General features: G+C 52.5%; 2 protein-coding genes across 7 annotated transcripts in view; one reads left to right on the top strand and one right to left on the bottom strand.

Moving 5' to 3' along the window:
• SGSH (N-sulfoglucosamine sulfohydrolase) overlaps positions 1–11,569 on the bottom strand; it is a 53,068-nt gene extending 41,499 nt beyond the window's left edge. The window contains exons 1-2 of the mRNA XM_088482660.1: positions 11,374–11,569; positions 9,312–9,472 (exon numbers count right to left, since the gene is read on the bottom strand). Of these exons, the coding sequence (XP_088338786.1) occupies positions 9,312–9,472; positions 11,374–11,464 (252 nt within the window). The 5' untranslated portion in view covers positions 11,465–11,569. The remainder of the gene's footprint in view (positions 1–9,311; positions 9,473–11,373) is intronic.
• The window catches only part of SLC26A11 (solute carrier family 26 member 11), a 47,036-nt gene continuing 45,615 nt past the window's right edge, over positions 11,356–12,776 (top strand). For 2 of the 6 annotated variants that reach the window (XM_088482653.1, XM_088482656.1), the window contains exon 1: positions 11,356–11,600. The gene's annotated coding sequence lies outside the window, so the exon portion shown is untranslated. Of the gene's footprint in view, positions 11,606–11,746; positions 11,866–12,776 lie in introns of those variants that run through there. The other 4 variants (XM_088482654.1, XM_088482659.1, XM_088482658.1 and 1 more) reach the window with 4 other exon arrangements.

The raw sequence follows: 12,776 nt of genomic DNA on the forward strand, positions 1-12,776 counted from the left end.
AAATACAGCTCGGGTTGTAAAGGTTAAAACTGCTTTTTTAGGACTGTTACATTGCATTGTATCATGGACATTTTCACCCAGTATAAGGGCCTGTTCCTCTACAAAGGGAAAACTTTTATTGGCCCTAACAGTAGTGAAAGCAAATAAATATCAATCTGTCTGTATTATTGCATGCTTAAATAATGAAGTATTACCGTATATACTCGAGTATAAGCCAAGTTTTTCAGCACATTTTTTGTGCTGAAAAAGTACCCCCTAGGCTTATACTCGAGTGAAGTGTAGCGCTGACCGGATGGAGTTCGGTCAGCGCTACACAGCACAAACACACAGCCGCCGGGGCCGGCAGCTGTGTGTTTGCTGTAATCAGCAGCCGCTGAGAGTCTGTCAGACTCTCAGCGGCTGCTGCTGCTCCCACTGCGGGAGCCATCTTTCGGCTCCCGCAGTGGGTAATGGGAGACACGTCGTCATGACGACGTCTCTCCCATGCAAAGCGGCCGGAGGAGCGGATAGCGCCGGGACCAGGAGCGGGGGTTTCAGGTAAGTGATTTTTTTTTTTTTATTCTTATCACATCTCTCTCTACTGGGAGGGACTACAGGGGGCACTGCCAGGGGGCGATTACTACAGGGGGCACTACCAGGGGGCGATTACTACAGGGGGCACTAAAAGGGGGGATTACCACTGGGGGCACTAAAAGGGGGGGGACTACCACTGGAGGCACTGAAAGGGGGGGGGGACTACCACTGGCTGCACTACCAGGAGGGATTACTACTGGGGGCACAACCAGGGGGAATTACTACTGGGGGCACAACCAGAGGGAATTACTACTGGGGGCACAACCAGAGGGAATTACTACTGGGGGCACAACCAGAGGGAATTACTACTGGGGGCACAACCAGAGGGAATTACTACTGGGGGCACAACCAGAGGGAATTACTACTGGGGGCACAACCAGAGGGAATTACTACTGGGGGCACAACCAGAGGGAATTACTACTGGGGGCACAACCAGAGGGAATTACTACTGGGGGCACAACCAGAGGGAATTACTACTGGGGGCACAACCAGAGGGAATTACTACTGGGGGCACAACCAGAGGGAATTACTACTGGGGGCACAACCAGAGGGAATTACTACTGGGGGCACAACCAGAGGGAATTACTACTGGGGGCACAACCAGAGGGAATTACTACTGGGGGCACAACCAGAGGGAATTACTACTGGGGGCACAACCAGGGGGAATTACTACTGGGGGCACAACCAGGGGGAATTACTACTGGGGGCACAACCAGGGGGAATTACTACTGGGGGCACTACCAGCTGCTGCCATTTCCCACACTAGGCTTATACTCGAGTCAATAAGTTTTCCCAGTTTTTTTGGGTAAAAGTAGGTACCTCGGCTTATATTCGGGTCGGCTTATACTCGAGCATATACGGTATTGTGAAATGTTAAGAAGAACAGTAGAATTGAACATGAAGGATAATATATATGTATTTCACAATATGCCCCACGGCAGTGGGTGAGGGTAACAGAGAGTGACCGTGATATTGAGAAGCAGTGGGAGGAGGAGAGGGAGAGGGGGAGAGGGACCCTCCTCTGAGTTTCATACCTAGGTCGGTCACTAGTTTGTCACGTCGGACCCCTGGGTGGTGGCGGGAGAGGAATGGGCACCGGAGCAGCCTAAGCCTACTCAGACCACGCTGCCCCCGCCCCCCAGACACCGGCCACCTCACCACAGAGAGGATGAGGTAAGAGGAGGGGAGGAAAGGAGACGATAGGGGAGGAGAAGAGGCATGCCGGACCGTCTCCTCCTTCATTGTTATGGCCGGGCGCAGTGTAATGAGTCAGTGTGACTCATTATTATCACTGCTATCATTGCAGCGGGCACGGTGGGCACCAGTGCAATGCACCAGTTGTACGGCCGGTATGTCCTCAACTGAGCTTCCCAGATGATCAGGGTCGGATTTTGGGGGGCCCCCTCCAAGGGCCCCATGGGACCCGCCGGGCCCTAGTCGGGCACCTAGGTTGCCTAGCGATAAATCCGGCCCTGCCTCAGGTTGGTGGTCCAGTACCAAATACAATTATTTTTAGTCAGTGTGATAGGCAAAACCAGTGCTAATGACTGCCAAATAAAAAAATATGTGGAGAAAAGAAGCACAGTCTTAACAACCACCACATAACTGACCCTAAGGGTGACATGTAAGCACAACATACAACCCGGAAAATTTCCTGCTCAGAGCCGGCAATTTCTCCTGTGCAAATTCCCAGGTATTTGGTCGAGACCCCTTTCAGACTTAAGCACGGTTTTTCTGCTTACCTTCCTCTCCTCTTCCGTCTGCTCCTCCTAGCCTATGCCCTCTCCGGCTGCCGCTGATGATGTCATCGATGTGAGGCGTCAAAAGGGTTGAGTCAATTCCCCATATTTGCACCCCAAAATAGAGATTTTGCACTTTTTTCCGCCTACCATTCATTGGAGAAACTTTTCCTCCCTATTTCAGTGCATTGAGTTTCCGCTTAGGCGAATTGGTCCCGTAATTGAATTTGGAGATAAAATGCAAACAGGCGAAAAGCAGCAATAGGCAAAACTTTTTCACCACACCCCTTTCCGCATGGCCATACCCTTTTTCGGGACACACCATAGGAATGCACAAATGTCCCTTCTTAGCAGATCCTGAAAGATTTTCATCATTTAAGGTGCGTATCCACATGCCGATTACAACATTGTAATCGTACTGTCATTCCTCATCCTGTATAGTGCCTACACTGAACAATATGTCATTCAGTGTAGGCACCCTCCCTCATCCCCAAACATGGCCAATCTTTCGTTATCGGAAAATTGACCAGCATGTTCAGTCAATAATTGATGTCGAAAACGACCAGCAGGAGTGCACATTGCTGGTTGTTTTCAACATTAAATTGCACGATTACTGAACGATTAATGAGCGATTGAAAGATTGATGTCGGAATCGTTCAATCGCTCACTTTAATCGTCAAGTGGAAACACGGCTTTAGAGTAGATCAGAGTCCAAAAGTCTGGCCGCCCCTGGTCTAAGCTAACTTCACTATTTTAAAAATATGAGATATGGTAAGAACTTACCTTTGTTATCTCTATTTCTACGAAGTCCATAGGGTTCCACAGGATACCTTGGGGTATAGGTGTGACGTCAGTCATCGGGCACCATAGAGTTAAACTTTCAGCCTCCCAGGATGCACTAGGGTCCCCCTCCTATACCCCGCCCCCGAGCCAAGGCACCTCAGTTAGTTACCAAGCCATAGGCCGGAGGAGGAGAAGGAAGAGAGAGAAAGAAGATCTGGATACACACAAGAATCACACTCTCACCAGAGGGAGACGGAAAAACCGGTGACCAGAACAAAGCCCATCTGCAACACAGGTGCGACAGGGCGGGAGTCCTGTGGAACCCTATGGACTTCGTAGAAATAGAGATAACAAAGGTAAGTTCTTACCATATCTCATATTTTCTACTTCAGGGTCCATAGGGTATCCACAGGATACCTTGGGGATGTCCCAAAGCAGTATCCTTTAAGGGTGGGGACGCTCCTGTGCTGAAAGGAGAATCCGCCGCCCGAAGGAAGCATCCTGAGAGGCGAAGGTGTCAAACATGTAATACCTCACGAAGGTATGGACAGAGGACCACGTAGCAGCCTTGCAGATCTGGACTGCAGAGGCACCACGTCGAGCTGCCCACGAAGGACCCACAGACCTAGTGGAATGAGCCTTCAAAGAAGGAGGAACCGGCAGAACTTCATGAAGATAAGCTTCAGAAATAGCCATACGGATCCAAGCTGCCAAAGTTTGCTTTGAAGCAGGCCAACCCTTTTTACGGAAGCCATAGAGGACAAACAAGGCGTCCGACTTCCTAAACGAAGAAGTGCGGTCAACATAAGTCCTTAAGGCCCGCACAACATCCAAAGTGGCCTCACCCACTGAAAGACCAGGTGAGTTAAAGGCCGGAACAACTATTTCCTCGTTAACATGAAACTGGGAAACAACTTTGGGAAGAAATTCAGGCCGAGTGCGGAGCACTGCCCTGTTCCCATGAAAAATCAAGAAAGGGTGTCTACAAGAAAGAGCCCCTAAATCAGAAACATGTCTGGCCGAAGCTATGGCCAGAAGGAAAACAGTCTTAGCTGTTAGCCATTTAAGATCCACTGAGCCCAGTGGTTCAAACGGCGGTCCCTGGAGAGCCCTCAGGACCACAGCCAAATCCCAAGGCGCCACAGGTGGAACAAAAGGCGGCTGAATGCGGAGAACACCTTGCATAAAGGTGCGCACATCCGGGATTGTAGCAATCCTACGGTGAAACCAGACAGACAGGGCCGAAACCTGTACCTTCAAAGAAGCAAGGCGAAGCCCATGATCTAGTCCCGCTTGTAGGAAGGCGAGTATCCTAGACAGACGAAACTCCCGTGGTGCATAACCTCTCGGTCGACACCACTGGAAGAACGTATGCCACATGCGATGGTATATTCTCGCGGAAGACGGTTTCCGAGCTCGTAACATGGTACGCACAACAGAGCTGGAAAACCCCCTGGACCTCAACATGGCTGTCTCAACAGCCACGCCGTCAAAGACAGCCGAGTCAGGTCCTGGTGAAGACAAGGACCCTGCGACAGAAGGTCCAGTCGTAGCGGCAACCGCAGAGGACTGTCCACGGACAGACCCTGAAGGTCCGAGAACCAGTGCCGTCTGGGCCACGCGGGAGCTATCAACAGGAGCGTCCCTCCTTCCTGTTTGAATTTCCGGATTACCCATGGAAGAAGGGAAACCGGAGGAAACAGGTATGCGAACCGGAACGTCCACCGGACGGACAGAGCATACACCAGAGACGCCTCTTCGTCTCTTGTGCGAGACCCGTACACCGGCAACTTGTTGTTGTGCCGGGACGCCATGAGGTCGATCTCTGGAAGACCCCACCTGTCCACCAGCAGTTGAAAAACGTCCGGGTGCAGGGACCATTCCCCCGGATGAACGTCCTGGCGACTTAGAAAGTCCGCCTCCCAATTTAGCACTCCCGGGATGAAGACCGCTGATATGGCCGGAAGATTGCGCTCCGCCCATACCAGGATCCGAGACACCTCTACGAGAGCCGCCCGACTTCGGGTTCCTCCTTGCCTGTTTATGTAGGCCACGGTGGTAGCGTTGTCCGACTGGACCTGCACCGGGCGACCCTGGAGAACCCGATGTGCCTGCTGGAGAGCATTGAAGACCGCACGGAGTTCCAAGATATTTATTGGAAGCTCCGCTTCTGTCGGCGTCCACCTGCCCTGGAACAAGTGTGGACCCGAAACTGCTCCCCAGCCCCGAAGACTGGCGTCCGTTGTCAACAGGACCCAATTTGGTACCCAGAACGGACGTCCCTTGCTGAGATGGGTCGTCTGCAACCACCAGGCAAGGGACAGGCGAACCTCCGGGGTGAGCACTATCGTCTGGGACTTCAGAGACTGAGGCAGCCCGTTCCACTTGGACAGGATCAGGTGCTGCAGAGGTCTGGAGTGAAACTGGGCATATTCCACCATGTCGAACACCGACACCATGGAGCCCAGTAACCTCATCGCCAAGTGTAGAGACACCCGGCGGCTGTGCAGACAACTGCGCACCCTCGACTGTAAAGCAGAGATCTTTTCCCCCGTCACAAAGATCCTTTGCTGTCCCTAGTCCAATAAGGCTCCGAGGTGCAGAATCCGCCGAGACGGGATTAGAGTGGACTTCTGCCAGTTTATTAACCAGCCGTGCCGTTGCAGTAGCGCAATGGTCAGGTCCAAGTGGCGTAGAAGGAGCTCCGGAGATCCTGCCACTAATAAAAGGTCGTCCAAGTACAGCAACATGCGGACTCCCTGCAGCCGCAGAGAAGCCGCCATGACCGCCATCACCTTGGTGAACACACGCGGTGCTGTCGCCAGGCCAAAAGGTAACGCCCGAAACTGAAAGTGGTCGCTGCGGATTGCAAACCTGAGGAACTGTTGATGGCGCAAAAGAATAGGGACATGCAGGTAAGCGTCCTGTATGTCCAATGACACCATGTAGTCCCCAGGTTCCAGCGCCAGAATGATGGACCGTAGGGTCTCCATCCGAAACTTCAGCACCCGCAAAGACTTGTTGAGAACTTTGAGGTTGAGAATCGGACGATACGACCCATTGGGTTTCTGCACCAAAAAAAGATTGGAATAGAAACCCTGGCCCCTCTGGGAGAATGGAACAGGCACTATAACTCCAACCTGCAGCATAGTGTGCAAGACTTTCCGCAGCTCCGTGGTCTTGTTCCGGTCTGATGGTAGACCCGTGGTGAAGAATCGAGCCGGGGGTCTGTGCCGGAAAGAGAGGGCGTACCCGTGGGAGACCACCTCGAGAACCCAAGTGTCTGTCGTGGTGACCGACCAACACTGGGCGAACTGCAGCAGGCGGCCTCCCACTTTGGGATCCCCCAAAGGGAGGCTCGGACCGTCAGGCCGCAGGCTTGTCATCAGGCTTAGGGGCCGGACGTCTGGTACTCCATGCCTGCTTCCGGGGCTTGGCCGATTTCTTGGGACCAGCTTGTCGGGGAAAAGACTGTGGTTTGGGCCTGCCCTGGGCCCTAGACGACCGAAAGGACGATGGTCCTGAACCAGAAGGAACAGCGGCCGACGGGAGACATGCCGATTTGGCTGCCGCCAGCGTCGCCACAATCTTGTCCAGATCTGGACCGAAGACAACTTCTCCGTTAAAGGGTAACACCTCCAAACCCTTTTTGGAATCAGCGTCCGCCTTCCAGGATCGCAACCATAAGGTGCGACGAGCAGCCACCGCTGCTGAAGAAATTCGAGACACCAGGGTACTAATGTCTAAGGCCGCCTCGTTGATATAAGTGGCCGAATCACGGAGATTACCAATCAACTCCGTCTGTTCGGCTGGACAGTCGGAATCAAAGGACGCCTCCAATGAATCCGCCCAGTGCTCCATCGCTCTGGCAACCCAGCAAATGGCCATAGCCGGCCGCGCTGCCCCACCCGCAAGGGAATAAGCGGACTTCAGGCAGATCTCCACCTTGCGGTCCGTAGCATCCTTAAGGGAGGACATGGATGGCATCGGCAATGTGGCACTACGGACAAGACGTTTCACATGAGAAGCCACCTGTGGAGGGGATTCCCACTTAGCAAAATAATTATCCGCGAACGGATAAGCCACCGCCAGGTGCCTCTGCGGCTGGTATCGCTTGCCAGGCTGTTTCCACGCCTCCTCTAAATGGTCCACTAACTGACCCGAAAGAGGAAAGACTGTGGCGTCACCCTTCACATCCTTAAAAAGGCATACTTGGATTTAGCAGCTGGGGGAACTTCGTCCTCAATCACCAAGGCTGTGCGGACTGCCCGAATAAGTCCAGGAATATACACCTTGGACCTAGCGTCAGCGTCCTTAGTATGGAGAGGTTCCTGATCGTAAGGATCCAGAATCTCCCCATCATCAGATGTCCCTTCGTCATCCTCATAAGGAGCCGACAGAGACGCCACCGGCCGTTAATGTGGCCGCATCACAGCCTCCCCCTGCAACACATCCGACAAGTGCTGTACAGAACTCGTCAGGGAGTTAACCCACGCCGGCTCCTGAGAAACCGGGAGAGGGGAAATAGGGAGACTGCGGGGTACCACCAATTGTCTTGGGAAACCCTGCATGGGTGACGACACCACTGACTGCTGGGACAAACCCATCTGCGTAAACGCGGGCTGCGGAGCTAACTGGCCCACTAAGGTTGTAAGCGCCTGAGCGAAACAAGCCCAGGGCGGCTCCTGTACCAGTGCTGTAACCGTAATAGGCCGCGCCATTGACAAACACTGCCGGCAGAGGCCCTCCGCGCTACCCTCCCCCTACGCTAAAGGTACTTTACACGTAGAACACTGTAGCCGGAGAGGAAAATCACTTTCAGACATGATGGTACCAAGTATGTGGCCCCTCTCACCAATTGTATTTTAAAGAGGCGAGAGACCACCCTGCAGCACCGCACCGCAAGGGCTTATCAGAAAGAACAGGGACAGTAATAAAGCTGACAGTCAGAATAGAAGATACAGGCAGCAGCGCTAGCACAGTCACATACAATGCAAAGAAAATCAATTCCTGCACTAACCAGCGCTGATCACTCAACTACGCAGACACAGAGTCTGGTAGGACACAGCGCTGCATACACAGACCTGACCACAGCGGAGGAGAGGTATGCGGGGGGACCCAGACCACGATGCCCCGTCCAGGCTTTCAGCAGCGTTCACCATTCAGGAAGATGGCCGCCGAGGAGCAGAGAGGAGGCTGGCCAGGGGGAGGAGCGCTGCCACAGGGCCAGTCGGCAGTGTGCAGAGAGGGCTGTGTGCAGCGGGGGAAGCGCCGGCTGTGAGACAGGGAAGGCGCGCTCCCCTGGCATGCATTTAACCCCCGGGACGCTGCAGCGCTACCGCTCTGCTGCGGTCCGCTGTCCCAGGGGGGTAGTGGAAGCGCAGGTTACATACCTGGCTCCACGCTGCAGCCAGTCCCCAGGGAGCCCCCTGCCTGGGGACTCTGGACCATGTAACAGCGGGGACCCACCGCGGGACCCCGCTGCTTACCTTGCTGTCCCCCTTGATTCCGGCCATGGTCCGGAACATCTGGGGTCACCGCTAGCTGTGACCCCAGATGCTCGCCAGCATCCCCGGATCGGTACCGGCGTTCTGGTACCGGCGGGGGTGTAGAGAAGACAGCATGGACGTCAGGACTGACTGTCCATGCTGTACATCCAGATGTGCAGCCACAGCTGCATGCAGGAAAACTTCAGGGGCTCTTCTTAGCCCCCACTCCAACAGGTGCACCCGACTCCGGCCGGGCACCAAACTAAACTGGGGTGCCTTGGCTCGGGGGCGGGGTATAGGAGGGGGACCCTAGTGCATCCTGGGAGGCTGAAAGCTTAACTCTATGGTGCCCGATGACTGACGTCACACCTATACCCCAAGGTATCCTGTGGATACCCTATGGACCCTGAAGTAGAAAAGGAGAAAATTCACTGTCTGCTTTCTTGTTGGCATTGGAGTACACCTAGCAAGCACCATGATTGTTTGTACCCTAGTGACTAGTAACTATCTACCTGAATGTGCGGACTGTAACAACATATAATGCACAGTAACAGTAAATAGAGAGCAGGATGCTGCAGGGGGGCGTGTAGTAAAGAATGGTCACAAAGCACACAATTCATATACAGAGCACCTGATTCAGCTCTTGTAGAGTAATATTAAATACATGATAAATGTTAAACAGACACACTATTATTGATGATGATGAATAAGTAGGTAAGGCGCTCACCTGAGGCAGGCCTGTGAGGAGGGCACCCCTGCTGGGGGAACAGCTACTGACAGAGGTAAATGCGTTGTTGAAGATAAGGCTTCTGTCCGCCAACTCCCTGATGTGCGGGGTCCGAATAGCCGAGTTATTATACACGTCACTCTCAAAGCCGGCATCATCACCTTACACAGGGGAAAGAGGGGGTTACAAGGGGAGAGGAGTTGAGGGTTACACAGGGGAGAGGAGGAGGGGAGTTTACGAGGAAAGGAGGGGGGGGTTGACACGGGAGAAGGGTTTACACAGGGGAGACAAGGTGGGGTGTTGACACAGGGGAGAGGAGGAGGGTGGGGGTGTTGGAGGAAGGGGGTTGACAAAGGGATAGAGGAGGAGGGGGAATTGCCACAGGGACAGATTAGGTGGATTTACTCAGGGGAGAGCTGGAGGAAGGTGTTTACGGAGAGGAGTAGGAAGGGATTGCGCAGGAGGAGAGGGTGGGTTAAAGCAGGGGAGAGGAGGGGTTTGGCTTAGGCATGGGAAAAGGGGAGGAGGGTTTACGCAGGGGATAGAAGTTTACTCAGGGGAGAGGAGGGAGGGTTTACAAAGGGGAGAGGAGGAGGGTTGACCAATGGGAGAGGCGAGGGGTAGACTAAACAGAGATTAGGGGCAGGGGGGTCACAAAGTGGAGGAGGGGGGTTCACCAATGGGAGAGAGGTGTGGTTGACTAAAGAGAAAGTAGGGAAAGAAGGGGTCACAAAGTGGAGAGGAAGGGGGGTGTAAAAAAATGGGCAGTGGAAGGGCGGGTCAAAATAGGGGAGAGGAAGGGGGATTCATAGGGATGTACCCTCCCCGGGGCACGGAACAACTTCCTCAGTATAAGCCTCATACCATGGAAGGGAGGTCACAAATAAGAGAGGAGGGGGTCAAAAAGGGGAGAGGAGAGCGGTTATCAAAAAGGGGAGGAGGGTAAGTTCAAAAAGGGGAGAGGGTATGCATAGATGTACCTTATCAGGAGCACAGAACACCTTCCTCAGTATGAGAGAGAAAAAGTGGAGATAAAGTACAAACCAATCAGCTCCTAGCTGTCATTTTTCAACACAGGGCAGGATGTACTAAGCATCACATTGAGGGTGCAGTACATCCTGCCAATACCGTTAAGAGCTGTCCTTTGCGATATAAGAACTTCCAGGTTTATGACCCGGGAGTCCTTCTGCACATGTGCAGAATGACACGCATGGCGCAGGGGACACTGGGAGGGATCCAAATGGATCCTTCTCAGAAGCAACTGCGAAAAGAAGCCCATAGGCTTCCACTGCAGATGGAGTTGCCCACCGGGTCGAAGCTCCAGAATGTATTGATTTCTGGAGCTTGGTACATATGGGAATGTGGCCAAAACTCCAAAAACAGGGGTTTTCGGAGTTTGGACAACATTTCAGGCTTAGTACATCCTGCCCACAGCCCATAATGTGTCAGGAGCTGATTGGTTGGTACTTTAACTCTCTGCAAGGCTTAAGCTGGGTACACAGATGGGTCGACATATTGGGTGACCGGTGCACATTAGACGATCCGATGCCCGACCGCCTGATGTCACCCGCTGCATGGGGTCGTCAGTCGCATCATCAGATTGAGCTATATGTAGGGACGACCTGACGATGCGGCTGACGGCCCCGCTGGAGCACGCAAAGGCCGACATAGTAGGTAGACATTAGACAATTTTGACGACAAGTCAGATTGGGCCAAAAATCGTCTAATGTGTAAAGCTGGGTACACAGTGTACCCAGCGACACGTGTCAGGACGAACACATGAGCACAGACACTATGCATGATCAGTACTTGTTAGGACACAGGAGAAGGAGGAAAGTGTCACTGCATGAACTACATCTTCCATCATGCACAGAACCCGCTGCCGCCCTGGAGAGCATTATGGGTGATAGAGTCCTGATGCTGCAGTGCTGCACTGATAATCTCACACTTGTTTCTTATGTTGACACTACCTCCCTAACATTACCGAAACTCAGTAGAACTGCAGCCGCAGATGTTACCAGCTAGAAGGGATTGGCAGGAGATTTGGTTAGCCGATACTTACCGATTATGAGCAGAACGTTCCTGCCGCTGCTGCCGGCTACAAGCAGGATGCAGAGCGCCCAGTACGTTGGGGGGCGATTGCGGGACCCCATCTATTCTGCGCTTCCTGCCTCTGGTAAACACTCCCCCGCCGTCATATGACTGGAGGCCGGACCTCCCCTGGCAGAGGCTGCATAGGATCGGAGGCCGGACTTCCCCGGCTCACAGAGGCTGCAGCAGCTGGAGCAGGTGAGGTATGTGCCGGTATCATGCCTGCACCAGTGCTTCCACTTTCAGATTTTTCTCCATTACAGGAAAATGTGACCATGGTCCGTAGTATTCCCACTGTCTGTACCTTTCCGGGCAATTTGGCTCTGATCAGGACAAAAATTTACTAATATGACCTTATAGCTTCTTTTTCCTTTTCTGTACTCGTTTTATTAGCTTTTATGTTATGTATATAATAGTTTTAACTAAGTGCAAATTACGACAGTGAATTTCAACAAGGAAATATGTAAGTGGAAACTCTGGTCTGTACTACTGTAATAGTCACCTAGCAGCTTTCAGCTGTTATTTATATCGTCTCTCTATAGTTTCCCTGTCAGTCATTTCTCTTCTAATTGTTACCTGTTACCAATTGCATTCCTCCCCTTAATTATGCTCTTCTGATTTATATACTGTTCATTTAACCCTGTATTAGACCTGCCATGCACATTTACACTTTTTATGAGAAATACATTTCAGAGTCAGACTGGCTCAGGTGGATATTGCCAGGATCCAGCGTGTATGCCGGACAGTATGTGGGGGCATCCGGCTTTCTGTTCTGGCACCTACAACTCGATCGCTGACTAATTGTGACGTCAACGATGTCGATTGTAGATGTTCCACTTTCTGGAGCCTGGTCCTGGTAGCTAACGCTATCTTAACATCAAGCGCAAATGTTTCTGGGAGAGGGATCCGAAGCTCTCTGCTGCACATCTGCAGCCGTAGCATGGCTGGGACCCAAAAGTGATGGGATTAACGATCACTTTGCCTCTAGCAGATGAGGTAACACCAGTACGATTGCGACATCGTAATCGTACCGTCGTTCCCCATCCCCTGCAGTGCCTACACTGAATGATTAGTCGTTCAGTGTAGGCACCCTCCATCATCCCTGAACATGGTCAATCTGTTGTTATCGGCAGATTAACCGGCAAGTTCAGCCGATGATTGATGTCGGAAATGACCAGCAGAACTGCACATCGCTGGTCGTTTCCGACATTATAGTGCATGATTAATGAGCGATTGCACGATTACGATGTCGTAATCGTGCAATCGCTCATTAATATCTGCTAGTGGATACGTGGCTTTACAAATCTCAGGGATGGGCTCCTGTTGGAGCCCTTATCCCTGGATATGAATATTGTTAAATCCCGGTGATCCTTG

Source organism: Taudactylus pleione, unplaced genomic scaffold, assembly GCF_031769625.1.
Source record: "Taudactylus pleione unplaced genomic scaffold, aTauple2 ptg000290l, whole genome shotgun sequence".
In the NCBI taxonomy this organism is placed as follows: domain Eukaryota; kingdom Metazoa; phylum Chordata; class Amphibia; order Anura; family Myobatrachidae; genus Taudactylus; species Taudactylus pleione.